At 39.7% G+C, this 16,978-nt stretch overlaps 1 protein-coding gene and 1 long non-coding RNA gene across 4 annotated transcripts in view; one reads left to right on the forward strand and one right to left on the reverse strand.

Annotated features, from left to right (window-relative positions):
- LOC122454239 overlaps positions 1–12,258 on the forward strand; it is a 57,785-nt gene extending 45,527 nt beyond the window's left edge. The window contains exons 2-3 of the long non-coding RNA XR_006273351.1: positions 2,167–2,455; positions 12,133–12,258. This is a non-coding gene — a long non-coding RNA (uncharacterized LOC122454239). The remainder of the gene's footprint in view (positions 1–2,166; positions 2,456–12,132) is intronic.
- The window catches only part of MAP3K1 (mitogen-activated protein kinase kinase kinase 1), a 73,609-nt gene that overhangs the window by 25,191 nt on the left and 31,440 nt on the right, over positions 1–16,978 (reverse strand). For all 3 annotated transcript variants that reach the window (XM_043488546.1, XM_043488548.1, XM_043488547.1), the window contains exons 2-4: positions 4,363–4,513; positions 3,538–3,738; positions 131–331 (exon numbers count right to left, since the gene is read on the reverse strand). In XM_043488546.1, coding sequence (XP_043344481.1) covers positions 131–331; positions 3,538–3,738; positions 4,363–4,513 — 553 coding nt within the window. The remainder of the gene's footprint in view (positions 1–130; positions 332–3,537; positions 3,739–4,362; positions 4,514–16,978) is intronic.

Below are 16,978 nucleotides of genomic sequence, written 5' to 3' on the forward strand. Positions count from 1 at the left end.
CCCCAAATATAATTTGAACTCTCTTTAGATTGCAGAAGAGAATTACATAACTAACTTAAATTTAAGAATGTCACAGTATATTGAGTTAGTACCAGATCCTAATAAAATGTAAAATGGTGACAATTCCTACCTGAGGCCCGATAAACACCCGGTATTTATTGTCTGGGCTGTCTCCCCCAATCAGGAAGGAGTTGGGTCCTATCTGCTGCAGTAAGTACAGCCTGGCCCGCATCACTTTGTTCACACGGCGGTTTGTTTCCTCAGGGCTGTATGGTGAGAAGCCATCTGGTGAAGGGGCTCTGCGAGGTGGTGTGATTCTCCCGCTCTGAAACTTCACAATATTTTAAAAACTAGGTAAATTGCTCCTAAGAAATTTACTCCTCCATAAGAAAAAAAAATGACCTAAAAAAGGTCACACCAAACCTTTTTTATATTCACCAAAAAAATGCCTCAATATATAATATGATGGGACAAAATATGTTTTGCAAATCCATTTGTCTGACATATTACTATGAGTAAATTTCTAAAATCTGTCATCCCTATAATAATAAATCTTTGGCCAAGAGCGACAACCATATGGTAATTTTACAAATTATAAGTATTTGACATCTTTGAAAAGTTTTATGTAAACCAAAATAAAAAGTATAGAAAATTTCCTTTTTAAACAGGTAAAATGACTTGTTTCTATTGATGAAAATTAAGCATCCAATTTCCTGGCTTCCACTTAAGGGATTACTAAATGTGCTTCCTGTGATTGGTCACTTACAAACAGCTCCGTGGAATTCTCCATGGAGAAGGAGTGGTAAGTGACTCTTCCCAGGTCAAGACATCTCACTGGAGGCTGATGAAAACACTCCTGCGGTGAGGGTGATGTGTCCCACTCTCACTCCACTCCACTGATCCCCCTAGAACTTGGTCTTTCCATCACTGTCCAGTGGAAAGTCTAGCTCTTTTTGATGCCGAACTAAACAGTTAAAAGGTAAGAAAATGAAGCAGTTGGAAGCCTCCAACAGGGCTGGTGGGAATGTAAAATGGTGTACCTCCTTTGTAAAACAATCTCACTTTGAAAAGCTTTGTAAAGAAATCCCACTCCTATGTATATACCCAAGAAAAATGAAGCTATGTCCACACAAAAATGTGTACAGAACTGTTCCCAGTAGCATTGTGAAGCCAGAAGTGGAAACCAAATGCCCATCAACTAATGAGTGAATAAACAAAATATGTATATCCGTACAATAGAATACTATTCTACAATTAAAAGTGAGTGGAATACTGATACAAGCTATACCACGGATGAACCTTGAAAACATGATGCTGAGAGCAAAAAGCCAGCCACAGAAGACTATACATATTATACGATTACATTTATAAAAAAGGTCCATGCAAATTGTATATAGTCAGGAAGTAGATTAGTGGTTGCCTAAGGCTGGGGAGAGACTGCTAATTAGTCTGGGGTTTCCTGTTGGAGTGATGAAAATATTTTAAAACTTATTGTAGTGATGGCTACAACTATGTAAATATACTGAAACTCAATGAACTGTACAATTAAATGGGTGAATTGTACTCTATATGGGTGAATTGTACTCTATATGAGCTACATCTTAATAAAACCATTATTTTTTGAATAGGCAATTACTACAAAGTAAAACAAAACCCCAAACAAGTACACATGCACGTACTATTGGACTTGCTAAGTATTCACGCTATGGATATGCTCACTAGATGTGCAAAATGATGTATGCATAAAAAATATTTTTGCAAGATTGCTTTTAGTAATGAAAAGTTAAGAAGGAACATAAATGTCCATTAGTATGTAGTTCTAAGAAGCCATGATTTATCTTTATCCAGATAATGAAATGCTAGGTAGCTGTTAGAATGAGGAAGTCACCTTGTCTAACATATATCCTAAAGAGGGTGCAGGGGGATGGGAGACACAATTCTTTACGGGCGGTAGACTTTCACTTTGATGACCTCCATGGACCACACCTCCCAGTATATTTATACACCCTTCCGTAGTCCCCTACCACACTGATTCTGGGATTTGGGCATGTAACTAGTTTTGGGCAATAAGGCATTAGTAAACATAATCCAAGTGGTGGCTTGAAAAGAGCTTCCATGCTGGAATTTGTTCTCTTGAATCACTTTTTTTTTTTTTTGGCTTAACAGAAATGTATTGTCTCATAGTTCCAGAGGCTTGAAGTCCACAATCAAGGATCAAGGTCCTGGCAGGGCTGGTTCCTTCTGATGGCTGTGAGAACCTATTCCACCCTCTATACTAGCTTGAAACACTGTTGCAGCCCGATTTCCCTGCTGTGAGAAAGAGATGCCAACAGCCCCCAGCTGTTCCAGCTGAAGCACCAGACAGGGGAGTGAAGTAGCCGTGGACATTCCAGCATCTGCAGATGCCACGGGAAGCAGACATGAGCCACTCCTGCTGAGCCCTGCCCTGAGAGCTGTGAGTTAATAAATGATTGTTCCTATTTCGAGTTTTTTAAAAAATAGCTCATTTAAAGGTGTGGCCACATAAACCTGATAAATACTGTTGAGAATCTTGGGCTTTACTGTAAAATTTACCTGAAATTTACTTTCTGAAGCACTTATGTGCTTTAACAACCTCAGGTGTGAGGAAACCCAAATCTCCCCCTTCTGGTCACTATACCACAATTATTTTGCCATCATTCATTTGCTCTTCAAGGTTAGAAAGTTTTAACTTGCACTCCTGCCGGTGGTAGTCTTTCTGTCGTGGAGGGTCAGGACCTGTCCTTTTACAAGTCTCTTTGATGTCTGGCTCAATACAGAGACTGAACCAGAGTACTGAATCTCAATACTGAGATTCTCATCATGCTTCAGTGTTCAGTCTGCTGTGATATGGTATTTTGGTTGAGTACATGAAGAGAATCTGGCCTCACGTAGATATGTGTTTGGGAAATCCTTTTCAAATAATAATGAATATTCATCTTTGATACTACATCAAAGGAATGGCAGATCTTCTAGAAGTTCATACATTTCATGGTGCAACATACAAAAAAAAAAAAAACCACAAGTGATAATACTATTGGGTCTATTAAAAGTCTAAGTACTGAGATGCTATTAAACTGACAGTGGTGGATATGAGTTTTCCAAAACTCTAATTTTTGCTTGAAATCTCAAATTTTATTAGTGAAGAAACATATCAGTTGTTTTCCTTGAAGTGAGTCTTACTTAATTCTCCATAAGGAAAATGTCTGTCAAATACCCAAGTGAAGAACACAGCTCCTACTGTCATAACTTTAATTCAGGCAAATGCACCAGCAGCTTTACTCACCACTGTAAATGTCAATGCAGTGCAAGAGGCAAATAACATCTCAGTTTTATTACAAAATTAGTTCTGACCTAATGGATCCACAGAAAGTATCTCAGGGCAAGTACCCTGAGCCAAGGGTCTGTGGGCACACTTTGGGAATGTTGCTCTAACAGATGGTTAGCCAATCTTTCCCATGTTATAAGTAAGTTTTAAAACTGTAGAAACTTGGCACATTTGCTAAGACATTAACTTACGGGCACTGGAGAAACTCTTTTTCTCCTTACTCCTGGAGATTCAGATTTCACCGAGCGACCTGAGGGGGAGCCTCCAGGGGAAGGACTGCGTCGGCCTTTGGGAGCTGAGGAAGCGGCGCTCGTTGGGCCCTCTCCTTGAGACTCGGCTGCCAAGTTATTAATTTCAGATCCGTCTCCTTTAATAGGGATTGGTTTTACCACCTAAATTAAAATGCCAGTATGTTATTACATAAAAAATAAAAAAAGAAGTAAATGTGAACATAAGATTAAGAACTCAGTTTTTTAAATTATGCAATATTATACAACAGAAGATATATCAACTTTTCTTTATTAGTTTAAGTCGTAAGTGGGAGGCTATTTTTAACCACACAGATTTCAGTCATTTAAGCTTTATCAATTGAATGTAGATAATATTTACATAATACATTTTAAAATGTTGTCTTACATGAATTTAAAAGATTGAGAATTAAGATCCTTAGATCCTACCTTAGAGATAAAACATCAAAATAAAATTGGAAAAAACGCTTTTCTTTTTTAAGTATAGTATAAATGGCTAATTAGAGGATTTTCGAGACACTGACGTTAGAGGGCAGTGTTGCTCTAAGCATTACCTCTCCCACTCAACCAGAGGGATTAGTTCTTAGAACCGTTGAAGTTGCTTAATGAGCACAGCGTTAGCTACATTTTGTTCAAGTGTCTAAAAATGTCAAAGCAAATAAAACTGCGCTGCATTTAAAGTGAAGGGGGGAAAGCTTCCGAGAGGATCGATTTATGCTTAGTTTCCCACGTCCCGCTATGCTGCCTCCCTTCCAGCAGGTCCCTCACCACAGGGCCTCTCCTGTTTCGCCGCTCCAGCCATTCATGCTTCCAGGCCGGCATGCAGGTGGCCTTCAGCTTCTCCCTGATCATTCGTTCTTCTGGGCGATCGTCCATCTTGTGCAGTCCCTTGAGAGTTTCTTTAGTCTCCATCTCACGACTAAAACAAGGAAAAATAAGGAGAATGAGATTTACATATGAAAAATAATTTTCAAGAGCAATATGGTTTTACTTCATACTTTCAATGGATTTGTAACTAAAAAGATAACTGCTAAAATCCCCGAATGCCTTAAGCAAGATATGAAAATGTCATTATGAATCACTATGTTGTCGAATTTATACTGTAACACGGACCGTGTTAAATGCTGCCTGATAACACTAGTTTAATAATGTCTTTAAAAAGAAAGGTTCTATTTAGAAGGTGCAGGCTTACTAGTAATATTAGTGCAGACCCTCCTTCGTTTCTAGGTAGTTAATAAAAAGCATCTCAAGACATTAAGCACTGCATTAACAAATACATTCATGAAAACTGCAATGTTTCTGAACACACCATCTTAACATACTCAAGTATATGACAGACAAATATTCAGAAGAGCACTTTACTACTATTTATCCCAGGAATTCCAATAACTTAAGTCAATATAGGTAAAATCTGGAAAATATGCTCATTTGTGGAAATAAGTTAAACATTTAATAATCTAGGTGAAACCTAACCACATCTTCTAACCCATAGTATTTTTTCAAAGTCTCAATAATTAAACTTGTTTTCTCAGAAAATGATATTGTAATTGGGGTCAGTCAGTTCAGTTCAGTTCAGTCGCTCAGTCATGTCCGACTCTTTGCGACCCCATGAATCGCAGCACACCAGGCTGTGAAGAAAGCTGAGCGCCGAAAAATTGATGCTTTTGAACTGTGGTGTTGGAGAAGACTCTTGAGAGTCCCTTGGACTGCAAGGAGATCCAACCAGTCCATCCTAAAGGAGATCAGTCCTGGGTGTTCATTGGAAGGACTGATGCTGAAGCTGAAACTCCAGTACTTTGGCTACCTCATGCGAACAGTTGACTCATTGGAAAAGACCCTGATGCTGGGGGGGCTTGGGGGCAGGAGGAGAAGGGGACGACAGAGGATGAGATGGTTGGATGGCATCACCGACTCGATGGGCATGAGTTTGAGTAAACTCCGGGAGCTGGTGATGGACAGGAAGGCCTGGCGTGCTGCGATTCATGGGGTCGTACTCCATATATAAATAGTAAAAATTACCTGGTACAAACATTTTTACCTTTACACCATAATATTGTGGAGTTATAATAAAATATCCAGGAAGCTGGTAACTTTTCAGAACTAACTCTACAAAGCTAAATAGGTAAAACAACCACTAGTTTCAAAATATACTCATATCCACACACGGATATATGCAATACACAATATATATAGGCATGGATTTTAAAATCTGGTTTTATAAGGAAAGAGTTAAAGCAACTGCATCCTGGGAGAAGCAACAATTGAAAAAATACTCAGTTAACTTCAGTAACTATTTTGGAAATTCTGTAAAGCTACAGAACAGTTTTTTAAATTACACTGATAGGAAAAGGAAATATTCAAGGAAATACCGGAGATGGTAACTGCAAGCTTACCAAAAAGTCAAATTCAAACTCCTCTAGAAATATTCCAGCTAATCATTACTATAAAGCAGCAGCATTTGCAAAGAAGCAGCAAACAACAGCAAAAAACCCAATAGCAGCAACAACCCCCCCAAACCGACTTAAAACAGGCACTAGAAAGGAAATAACAGTTAACTGGTTTTACTTAAGCCTCAATACCATGGAGGGAGTGGAAACCAGGGTTAAATACCTCTGTGCCTAAAACTGGCCTAGATATTTTTACTAATGCAAAGAATACATAACATTTGAAACTTGCAGAGAGGCATTAAGACACACCACATAGTAAAATATTTCCACTACACAGGTATAAAAACTGTCACAAAGAAAGAGGCAATATGGGAGGGAGAGAGGGAAGGAGGACGTTGATGTTTTCTTTTTTTTAGTTTTCTTATTGTAAGTATTTGACTGCTTTTCCTGCTCTGAATATATTATAAAGTGTAAATGTTAGAGGTGGGTCAGAGGAAGAGGGAGGGATGGAAGGGGAAGGAAGGAAGGGAGGAAAAGGAAGGGAAGAAGAAGGGGATAGTGACAGAAAGGGGGAGAGGGGAAAAGGGAGAGAGAAAAAATGTTTTCTCAAAAATTCATCCCGCTCGGTCGATCCTTCCCCAGGGAAACTCAAATTTACAGGCAATCAAATTCATGGGCTGACTGCACACTAAAAATTCACTTACAGCTCTCTGGTATGAAAATCACTTTCCACCCAGTAACAATGTTGCAAGGCATGGCTTAAAGATTCCCAGGCTAGTACTCAAAACAGAAGTCACACTGTAGAACGCAGTGCATTTTTACACCAGAAGCTCCTGCAACCCTGAAAAAGGTGCCATCTTTCCCCTGGTCCTAGATCTCTCCTCCCTAAATTTGTTTCAGGAGTCTCTCTTCTCAATTCTGTATTTTCAGTGTCTATTCCCCAGTACTCACTCAAACACACAGAGAACTCCCCTTATCTAAACAAATCTTCCTCAATGATGTGGCTTCCTTCAAGTGGGTACGATTCTCCTCTTTCCTTTCCACTTGTCTGAAAATACTATAATCTTTCAAATCAATTTCTTATTCCTATCCTCTAATATTCTCTAATAAGTAATACTTAATATTACTTATTAAATATAAATATTTAAACATACTAGTAGCTCAACTTTTGCACACATCTAAGATTATTCCTTTAGAACAAATGTCCTGAAATGGAATTGCTGGGTCCAAATGTACACAAATTAAGACTTCGGTTAATACAAATTATCCTCAAGAACACATACTTCCAGTCACAATGCTCAGGTCAGATTGTCACCTTAGCTGGTCTCAACTAGCAGCAGACTCCTGAGGGGGCTTCTTCACTTTGAATCTTACTCCAATCTATGCTTCACAGAGCAGCCAAGGTCACTTCCCTCATTAAAACCCTCTGGTGGCTTCCCCCTGGGCTGAGGGTAAAAATCCAAAATGTTATGGCTTATGAGGCCCTGCATCATCCAGTCTTACCTCAACTGAAGTCACCTAGACCCCCTCTCCCCCCACACACTGTTTCTTTCACTGACTGGCTCCATCTCTCCTGCTCAGGTATTTTGCACAAGCTGTTTCTTGTCTCCTTTTTACCTCATTAATTTCTACCCACTCGGTGGCTTTTCTTCAACTCCTTACAGACCCTTCCCACTCTCAATTAAAAATCTCTAGTTCCACTCTTCCACAGCTCTGTACCTTTTCTTTGAAGTGTTCATTGCTGTAGGCAAACCTATAAACCACACTGCCCCCCAAACTGTAAGCTCCATGAAGGCAGAGGACCAGTGTTTCCATCCACGGCTATATACCCAACATCTAACAATGCCTGGCTTACAATAGGTATGAAAACAAATATTAAATGAATGATCATTTGTTAAATCTTTGGCAGCTCTAAGAACCTTCCTGGTTTTAAAATTTAATGATTACTCATGTAACTTAATCTTTTTACAGTTCTGCACTTAATATGTCTGTAATTGAAATGTTACTCAGTGGAACGATTTTTGTTGTTCCTAAATTGATCTGCAAATACAAACCTGTTTTTTCTAATATCTTCATAAGTAATACTTACATATTATTAATTCTAAAATGTGTATTTTTTCATATTAAAAAAAAAATTATCCCGCCTAAGGAAGGCAGCAAGGACCCTCTGCATGTCCTCCCAGAACTCCAGAGCTTCAGCACTTCCAAGGCTTCCATGGGGACACAGGTCCTGGGCCCAGCCACCACCTCCTCCATTAAATTTGTATAAACTTTCCACTCTTAGTTCAATTTTCTCATGCCTGTGCCTCACATTTTCAGTTCAGTTCTGTTCAGTCACTCAGTTTTATCTGACTCTTTCCGACCCCAGGGACTGCAGTACGCCAGGCTTCCCTGTCCATCACCAACTCCCGGAGTTTATTCAAACTCATGTCCATAGAGTTGGTGATGCCATCCAATCATCTCATCCTCTATCATCCCCTTCTCCTCCCGCCTTCGATGTTTCCCAGCATCAGGGTCTTTTCCAATGAATCAGTTCTTCACATCAGGTGGCCAAAGTATTGGAGTTTCAGCTTCAACTTCAGTCCTTCCAATGAATATTCAGGACTGATTTCCTCTAGGGTTGACTGGTCTGATCTCCTTGCTGTTCAAGGGACTCTCAAGAGTCTTCTCCAACACCACAGTTCAAAAACATCAATTCTTCGGTGCTCAGATTTCTTTATAGTCCAACTCTCACATCCATGCATGACTACTGGAAAAACCATAGCCTTGACTAGATGGACCTTTGTTGGCAAAGTAATGTCTCTGCTTTTTAAAATGCTGTCTAGGTTGATCACAGCTTTTCTTCCAAATAGCAAGTGTCTTTTAATTTCATGGCTGCAGTCACCATCTGCAGTGATTTTGGAGCCAAGAAAATAAAGTCTCTTACTGTTTCCATTGTTTCCCCATTTATCTGCCACGAAATGATGGGACCAGATGCCATGATCTTTGTTTTCTGAATGTTGAGCTTTAAGCCAACTTTTTCACTCTCCTCTTTTACTTTCATCAAGAGGCTCTTCAGTTCTTCTTCACTTTCTGCCATAAGGGTGGTGTCATCTGCATATCTGAGGTTACTGATATTTCTCCTGGCAATCTTGATTAAAGCTTGTGCTTCATCTAGCCCAAGGTTTCTCATGATGTACTCTGCATATAAGTTAAGTAAGTAGGGTGACAATATACAGCCTTGACGTATTCATTTCCCAATTTGGAACCAGTCTGTTGTTCCATGTTCAGTTCTAACTGTTGCTTCCTGACCTGCATACAGATTTCTCAGGAGGTAGGTAAGGTGGTCTGGGATTCCCATCTCTTGAAGAATTTTCCACAGTTTGTTGTGATCCACACAGTTGAAGGCTTCGGTGTAGTCAATAAAGCAGAAGTAGATGTTTTTCTGGAATTCTCTTGCTTTTTCAATGATCCAAAAGATGTTGGCAGTTTGGTCTCTGGTTCCTCTGCCTTTTCTAAAACCAGCTTGAACATCTGGAAGTTCACGGTTCACGTTCTGTTGAAGTCTGGCTTGGAGAATTTTGAGCGTTACTTTGCTACCATGTGAGATGAGTGTAACTGTGCGGTAGTTTGAGCATTCTTTGGTATTGCCTTTCTTTGGGATTGGAATGAAAACTGACCTTTTCCAGTCCTGTGGCCACTGCTGAGTTTTCCAAATTTCCTGGCATATTGGGTGCAGCACTTTCACAGCATCATGTTTTAGGATTTGAAATAGCTCAACTGGAATTCTATCACCTCCACTAGCTTTGTTCGTAGTGATACTTCCTAAGGCCCACTTGACTTTGCATTCCAGGATGTCTGGCTCTAGGTGAGTGATCACAACATCGTGGTTATCTGGGTCATGAAGATTTTTTTGCATAGTTTTTCTGTGTATTCTTGCCACCTCTTCTTAATATCTTCTGCTTCTGTTAAGTCCATACCATTTCTGTCCTTTATTGTGCCCATCTTTGCAAGAAATGTTCCCTTGGTATCTCTAATTTTCTTGATGATAATCTCTAGTCTTTCCCATTCTATTGTTTTCCTCTATTTCTTTGCAATGATCACTGAGGAAGGCTTTCTTATCTCTCCTTGCTATTCTTTGGAACTCTGCATTCAAATGAGTATATCTTTCCTTTCCTCCTTTGCTTTTTAGCTTCTCTTTTCTCAGCTACTTATAAGGCCTCCTCAGACAACCATTTTGCCTTTCTGCATTTCTTTTTCTTGGGGGTGATCTTGATCCCTGCCTCCTGTACAGTGTCACAAACCTCCGTCCATAGTTCTTCAGGTACTCTGTCTATAAGATCTCTTAGTTCAACTTTCTTATGCCTGTGCCTCACATTTTAATATCTCTGAAATCTGAATGCCTTTTTAAATCAAACTGCTGCTATAATTGGCAGGGTTTTAAAAGTTTCTCCATGGTATACAAAATAACGATACAATTTACAACCAGCGGAATCTTAAATTCAATGAAATATAGAGCAAATTCTATCCCACTTGCCAGCGGGAGGAAAAATCACACCTACTCGGCCTCATTTGTCTCTGAAACAAAAACCAAGCTGGGAAGAAAAACAAGTTTTTCTTACACATTTATTGTTCTGTTTTAATCTTCACAGATCAGACATAAACAGGGTTTTTATTTTTATCAGATATGTGTGCAGGTATATAGGGCTTCCCTGGTGGCTCAGATGGTAAAGAATCTGCCTGCAATGCAGGAGACCCAGGTTCGATTCCTGGATTGGGAAGAGGTCCTGGAGCGGGGGGGAATGGCAACTCACTCCAGTAATCTTGAGATTTATCATCTTATCAATTAATATAGTTACAGCAGGAAAGTTTTTTTTAAACATGAACTAATCTAAACAGATTAACATTGTTACAGATTAAGCTTTATCCTCCTTTCCTATTTATTTAAAAAACATGAGGTTTCTTGCTTTTTTTGAATGAATCTGTAACTGACCTAGAGCTTCAAAAAACCTTTTCTCCTGAGGTTAGATTTCTAGTTTAGTCTCTTTCTAGACCTACAGAATTTTCCTGCTAATATTTCTAAAAAACGAGATGCTGTACTTGCCCCTTCTCAATGAAGCCACTCAGTCCTCCATGTATCTGGTACCAGCCATTGTTGATTAGATGGTCCCTCTTGTAGTTCTCCCTTCCCTTGTCTTTTGGGAGATGATTTTTCCTGATTCTAACACTCTAATACTCATTGGTATCATATACGAGACCCCCTTCCTGGAACCTCTTACATGCCAGCCAATGGCCTCTTCTCACGGCACTAAAACTTTACCCTCTTCTTAGGCACACCAAGATACTTCACATCTCTCTGCCTTTGCGGATTTACTTCCTGATAGGAATATACCTTTTGAAATCTCATAGGCCTTCAGTAAAGAATTTCCTACCACCATTCTACAGCAGTTAGCCATTCCCTCCCAGGATGCTATTAATAGTATTAATTATCATACAGCATAAACTCTAGTATTTAGGGAGCTGCTTCCCTCACCACACTGGGAGCTCCTCCAGGACAGGTTACCACATCTTATTCACTCTTCCATCACTAGCACCAAATGTCCTGGACAGGCCACAAGAGGCACCCGAAAAGAAGCCAGAGGGCCTGCCCAGTCACAGCCACTGTCCTTTCCCAGTGTCTCTGACAGCCGGGCACCATGCTTTATACATCTAAACCCATCCTGCACTGCACAGCTGGCTGGCTGGTGCAGGAATGTGCCCTGCTCCAAAGACCCTCTGCACTGGATGGTGTGTGCATCTTAACCAGACCTTCTCTCTGGGAGTTTGAACACAAGATACCTGGAGAGTGTCGCTGTGGGAAGAATGGCATCCAAATAGACAAAAATAGCAAAGCAGTAACCAAGAGCAAGGAGACAGAAATAAGGCAGAAGAGAGAGAAATTAGTCAGAAGGAAGATGTGGTTAGAGACAGGGAGAGGGGAAGAAGCAATCAAAGTAAACATGTACCTGGCTCCCCTGTAAATGCTGTCAGTCAAATGAAGCTACTCTCGTGTCTCCCCGGGGGTGAGTCACCACGCTCTCCAAAGGCCACGTGTATGCGCTGCAGGGGAGAACCTTCACGGGTCCCTCGCTGGGCACTGAAATCACCCCTAACGTGTCTCTCTCCCCTGCAGCCCCCAAGAGCCGACGAAAACACTAACTCAACACAGAAGACACTCCAACCAAGAGGCTCAAACCGCAGTCGATCTGACTCCGAAGCCTGTGCTGATCTGGCAGGTCACTGTCAAGTCTGATTCTGTTTTTATAACAAGTCAGCATCAGAAGTCTATGCTTGAGACTTGCTTGAGGACTCAAAGAGGTTTAAACAACTTTTTAAATGGTGACTTTCATTATACAAATTAAAGAAGCACATTAATTGTATAAAGTAGTGGAGTACTTCACTGTAACAGTAATAATGACTACAGTGATATGAAACCTTTCTGGAAATTAATGAGGTTTAACCTTAGTACAAATAAAGATTTCCAGAACAGTTTCCATTATGGATAACTTTATTTAGAGAGAATCTCAATTCTCTCAGTGTCCAAGCAATCTCAAAGAACCCTGGAAAATACACCGAATTATTTGGGACAGGCGCAGTTCAGAGCCAGCCAGTTGACGCCTACCTGTGAAGTTCTCTTAGCAGAAGGAATTCACATACTAAAACCCGTAAGCTTTGTTACCCAGACGAGAGCGAGCAAGGGAGGAACTATCTCCCAGAACAAAACCAGACCACTCTGGGATCCTTAAAATTTACATTGCCAGGTGAAAAGCAAGAGAAGGAGACTTTGGTAAGGATAAGGAGAGTGTGGTGACGCATAAAGGCTATAACAACAGAGGCCAACAACCCCTTACCATGGACGGAGCACTGTGCTAACAGCTCCCTGAAGGGTCGCTTCAGTCAGTTCTCATGAGAATGGGACTCTCTATTGTTGGCTGCGAAATGGGGCTTGTGGGATCCTAGTTCTTGACCAGGGATCAAACCAGCGCCACCTGCAGTGGAAGCACAGAGTCCTAACCACTGGACCACCAGGGAAGCCCCAATGATGTGACTCTTACTATCCCACTGGCAGATTAAAAAAAAAAAAACCAGGAGGTTACGTTATGTGTCCAAGGTAATAAAGTCTGTATGCGAAAAACACCGGAGAAGGCAATGGCATGCCACTCCAGTACTCTCGCCTGGAAAATCCCATGGACAGAGGAGCCTGGTGGGCTGCAGTCCATGGGGTCGCGAAGAGTCGGACACAACTGAGCGACTTCATTTTCACTTTTCACTTTCATGCATTGGAGAAGGAAATGGCAACCCACTCCAGTGTTCTTGCCTGGAGAATCCCAGGGATGGGGGAGCCTGGTGGGCTGCCGTCTACGGGGTTGCACAGTCGGACACGACTGAAGCGACTTAGGAGAAGCAGAAGCGACAGCAGCAGCATCCTGCAAATACTCACTCTCTAGCTGACCTATGCCAACCTAGACACGGAAAGTGCCAGTTCTTCAAGGGCAGGTCCTTTCCCCAAGCCACACCCTGCTGCCACAAACAAAGCACCCAGAGGAATTGACACCATGGGCTTGATAAACAATCAATGACCTGGAGTTAGTGTAGCTGGTTATCAGTCCTAATCAACAAAGATCTGGGAAATAAAACTGCAGATGTATCTAGCACATGTAATAGACACATACAGCCTGTTTAATCCATAACTTCTACCACAAATGAGTGCCTCTGGGGTATATAAACAATTTCAAAGAGAACAGGAAGAATATTCAAAAGGTTTCCTACTTCTAAATTAGTAATTCATAAAAGACTGATTTAACAATCACTGTATAAATATAGTAACAGGGAATTTACAAAACAGAGCTACTAGGCAACATTAAACCATTTTTAAAGGTGGCAACTCTATTGAAGCTTTTTTTTGATGAAGTTTATGGAGTAAACTGGGCTTCCCTGGTGGCCCAGATGGAAAAGAATCTGCCTGCAGTGTGGGAGACCTGGGTTTGATCCCTGGGTTGGAAAGATTCCCTGGAGAAGGGAATGGGAACCCACTCCAGTATTCTGGCCTGGAGGATTCCATGGACAGAGGAGCCTGGCGAGCTACAGCCCATGGGGTTGAAAAGAGTCAGACACAACTGAGCGACTGACACATACACGGAGTAAAACTACAAGCCTCAAAGTCTCCCTTTAGAGAAAACAAGAGAATCAAAAAGAAAACTGTATTTTAACTGTAAAACTCTTCTATACTATAGGTTTTTTAATATGCATGCTAGAAATGTATGAAAATATTTAAAGCAATCAATAAAGTCTACAGTATAAGTAAACTACAGAGAAGTAAATTACTCCTGATAATTCTAAGTCAGTGTGCTACAAGTTCAGACATCATTAAAACAAATGTTTTTTAATGTATATAAAATATCGGTAACTAGCCATTAGGACACTATTATGATTAACAGAGGCTTAAGTGAAGAAAGAAAAAAGATTCTAGTTTGTTTTTTTCATGAATCACATTTTTAATTTTTCCTTTAATTCTGCTCAAGACTATTTGACGATTAAAAGAAACCTTTCTTGATCACAAACATTCATAGGAATAGTCAAATGAATTTGATAAGACTGCCTTGCAGGTTTTATCAAAGTAAAATAAATCTTATAAAATTGACATATGAGCATTTTGGATGGACTTCAACAGCCTCCAAAGTTACTGACACATTTAAGGTAAACTATCAAGGCTAGACTTTCAGGTAGACAAGTTCGTGCTGTTGTGCTTCAGTGGTGTCCGATTCTTGCAACCCCATGGACTGTAGCCCGCCAGGCTCCTCTGTCCATGGGATGTCCCAGGCAAAAATACTGGAGTGAATTGCCATTTCCTTCTCCAGGGGATCTTCCTAGATGAATAAATGATATCAAACTAACAGGGCTATGTTTCTTGTGGCTGAGAACCCAGATAAACAAAGAAAAATATACAATGCAAAGTGATTATCTAAATCATTTCTTAATATCTACCCAGGCCAAGAAAAATATAAAGCAGCAATGTAAAAACTTGGTTAAGATGTTTCCTTGGGGCATCCATGTCTCTCAGAAATGTAGCTAGTGGATTCCATTAAAAGCCACTACATCCAAGTTATTAATGTACCACAAACAAATCAATTTAATCTGTATTACTGATGTCATCACTCAATAATGGAACCAAGATGTTCTATCAAAATCTGGAAAAAATAATCATTCTTCCTTCTAAACGTGCTAATAGGTAAGTATAAAAATCATCCAATGTAAGTATGAAACTAATTAGGTATACTTTATCAAATCAGGGGTATAATAGAAGATAATAATCATGTACTGACAAGTGTGTAGCTGACCAGTAAATGTCAGAAAATGTCAAACTGCAATAGAAATTAAAACTTGATAGAGGAAAAGATAATTCAGATAGCTCATATATACAGCAAAATTCAAGGGGGAAGCAGCTATGTAGAGAAAATCAAGGATATGCAATGACTATTAAAATTGACAAGAATTTTAAAGAAAAAGGAAATAATATGAATAAAGTCAGGAATCAAATTAGGTTGGTAAGGAAAGTAAAATCCTAGAAGATTCAGCAATTTGAAATTTTTAAAAAAGCATTATTTTTAAAGAAGCAGTCAAGGAGAAAAATCAGAGAAGGTGAGGGCAGGTGTCTTTTCAAGTTAACACCCCTCCTGTGTGGGCAGAAAAGAAAACAAAACCGACTGAAGTGAAACCAATATGTTGTCAGTTCTGTAATGTCTTAAGATTCAACTTCAATGAAATTCACTGACTTGTCTCAAATTATGAACTGAAATTTGATGATGATATTTATGCAGACAAGTGAAAACTGTAAAAACGGTCAGAACTGAACAGAAATGAGTTTCGTGGTTTTGTAAAATTCATCGTCTCACAAAATATATGAATATCTTAGTAACAGAAAAACAGTGAGTGTGGTTTTGTTACCATGACAGACAAAACAAAATGCACTGACAAGTTACTAGCTGTCACTGCAATATTTATGACTTAAGCTTAATATTGTACAGAAATACTTTCTTTTTGTACTCATCAAAGGAACCACTTCTGTAACAAAATTTATAAATACTATAATACCATTCTTCTATCCACCTTCCCATGGGGTAAGAGTCACACTACTCTTCTCACCCATGAACTCAGAAAATCTACAGGTTTAATGCAAACTATTTGAGAGCCAGTGTTTACAGTGGGAGTTTAAGAAAAGTATGGTTCCATTTCTCATCTGTTCCTTTCCAACAAAAACCCATGAAAGCTTCAAATACTTTTCACTCTGTGAGCTTGTATTCTTTTAATATTCAGTGCTAAAAATTCCACTGTTTATTCCTTCCTCTGTTGTGTCCTTGATAACTGACGAAGAAACTTTAGAAACTGTTAAAAAAACAAACAAACAAACTGGGATGTGTGAGCATCCTCTTCCTTAGTATTTGAATATACATCAGTAAGCAAGGAAAAGGATGCTAATTTTTCACAGTATTTTGCTAAATGTGTATTTCCTTTCAAGAATTCCCCTTTCAGGCTACTTGACAAGTTTAGGGTTGGGAATGTGTAAAAGACAACTGATGCATAAATGTAAGTGAGCTTTTAGAGAAGTATATTAGAAATCCCTACATACCACTACTATGGGGCAGCTTTCAGCAAAGCCGCGTCCTGTCCTCCACGAGGGTTCTGGTACACAATCCATGGCACAAGGCGGGCATTTCTGGGAAAAGATGGCTGCTCCCTTCGCCATTTTGGTTTTCATCAAAAAGATCCCAAGTTAGTGTTATGGTGAGCTCTTAAGTATGTTTCTCTGGAACATTCTCCAATGGGTGTGTGACTACATTTTTACTAAGCCAATCATCTTGAAAGAAATGCGACCACTTCGGTTTGAATATTCTAAAAGATCAAATGAACAAAACTAATAGTTGGGAAAGTGGCATGTTACCGCCCATTTTCTCTTTCACAGTTTAAGAAAAGTAAAGTTA

The sequence above is a fragment of the Cervus canadensis genome, chromosome 16 (assembly GCF_019320065.1).
Source record: "Cervus canadensis isolate Bull #8, Minnesota chromosome 16, ASM1932006v1, whole genome shotgun sequence".
Lineage (NCBI taxonomy): Eukaryota > Metazoa > Chordata > Mammalia > Artiodactyla > Cervidae > Cervus > Cervus canadensis.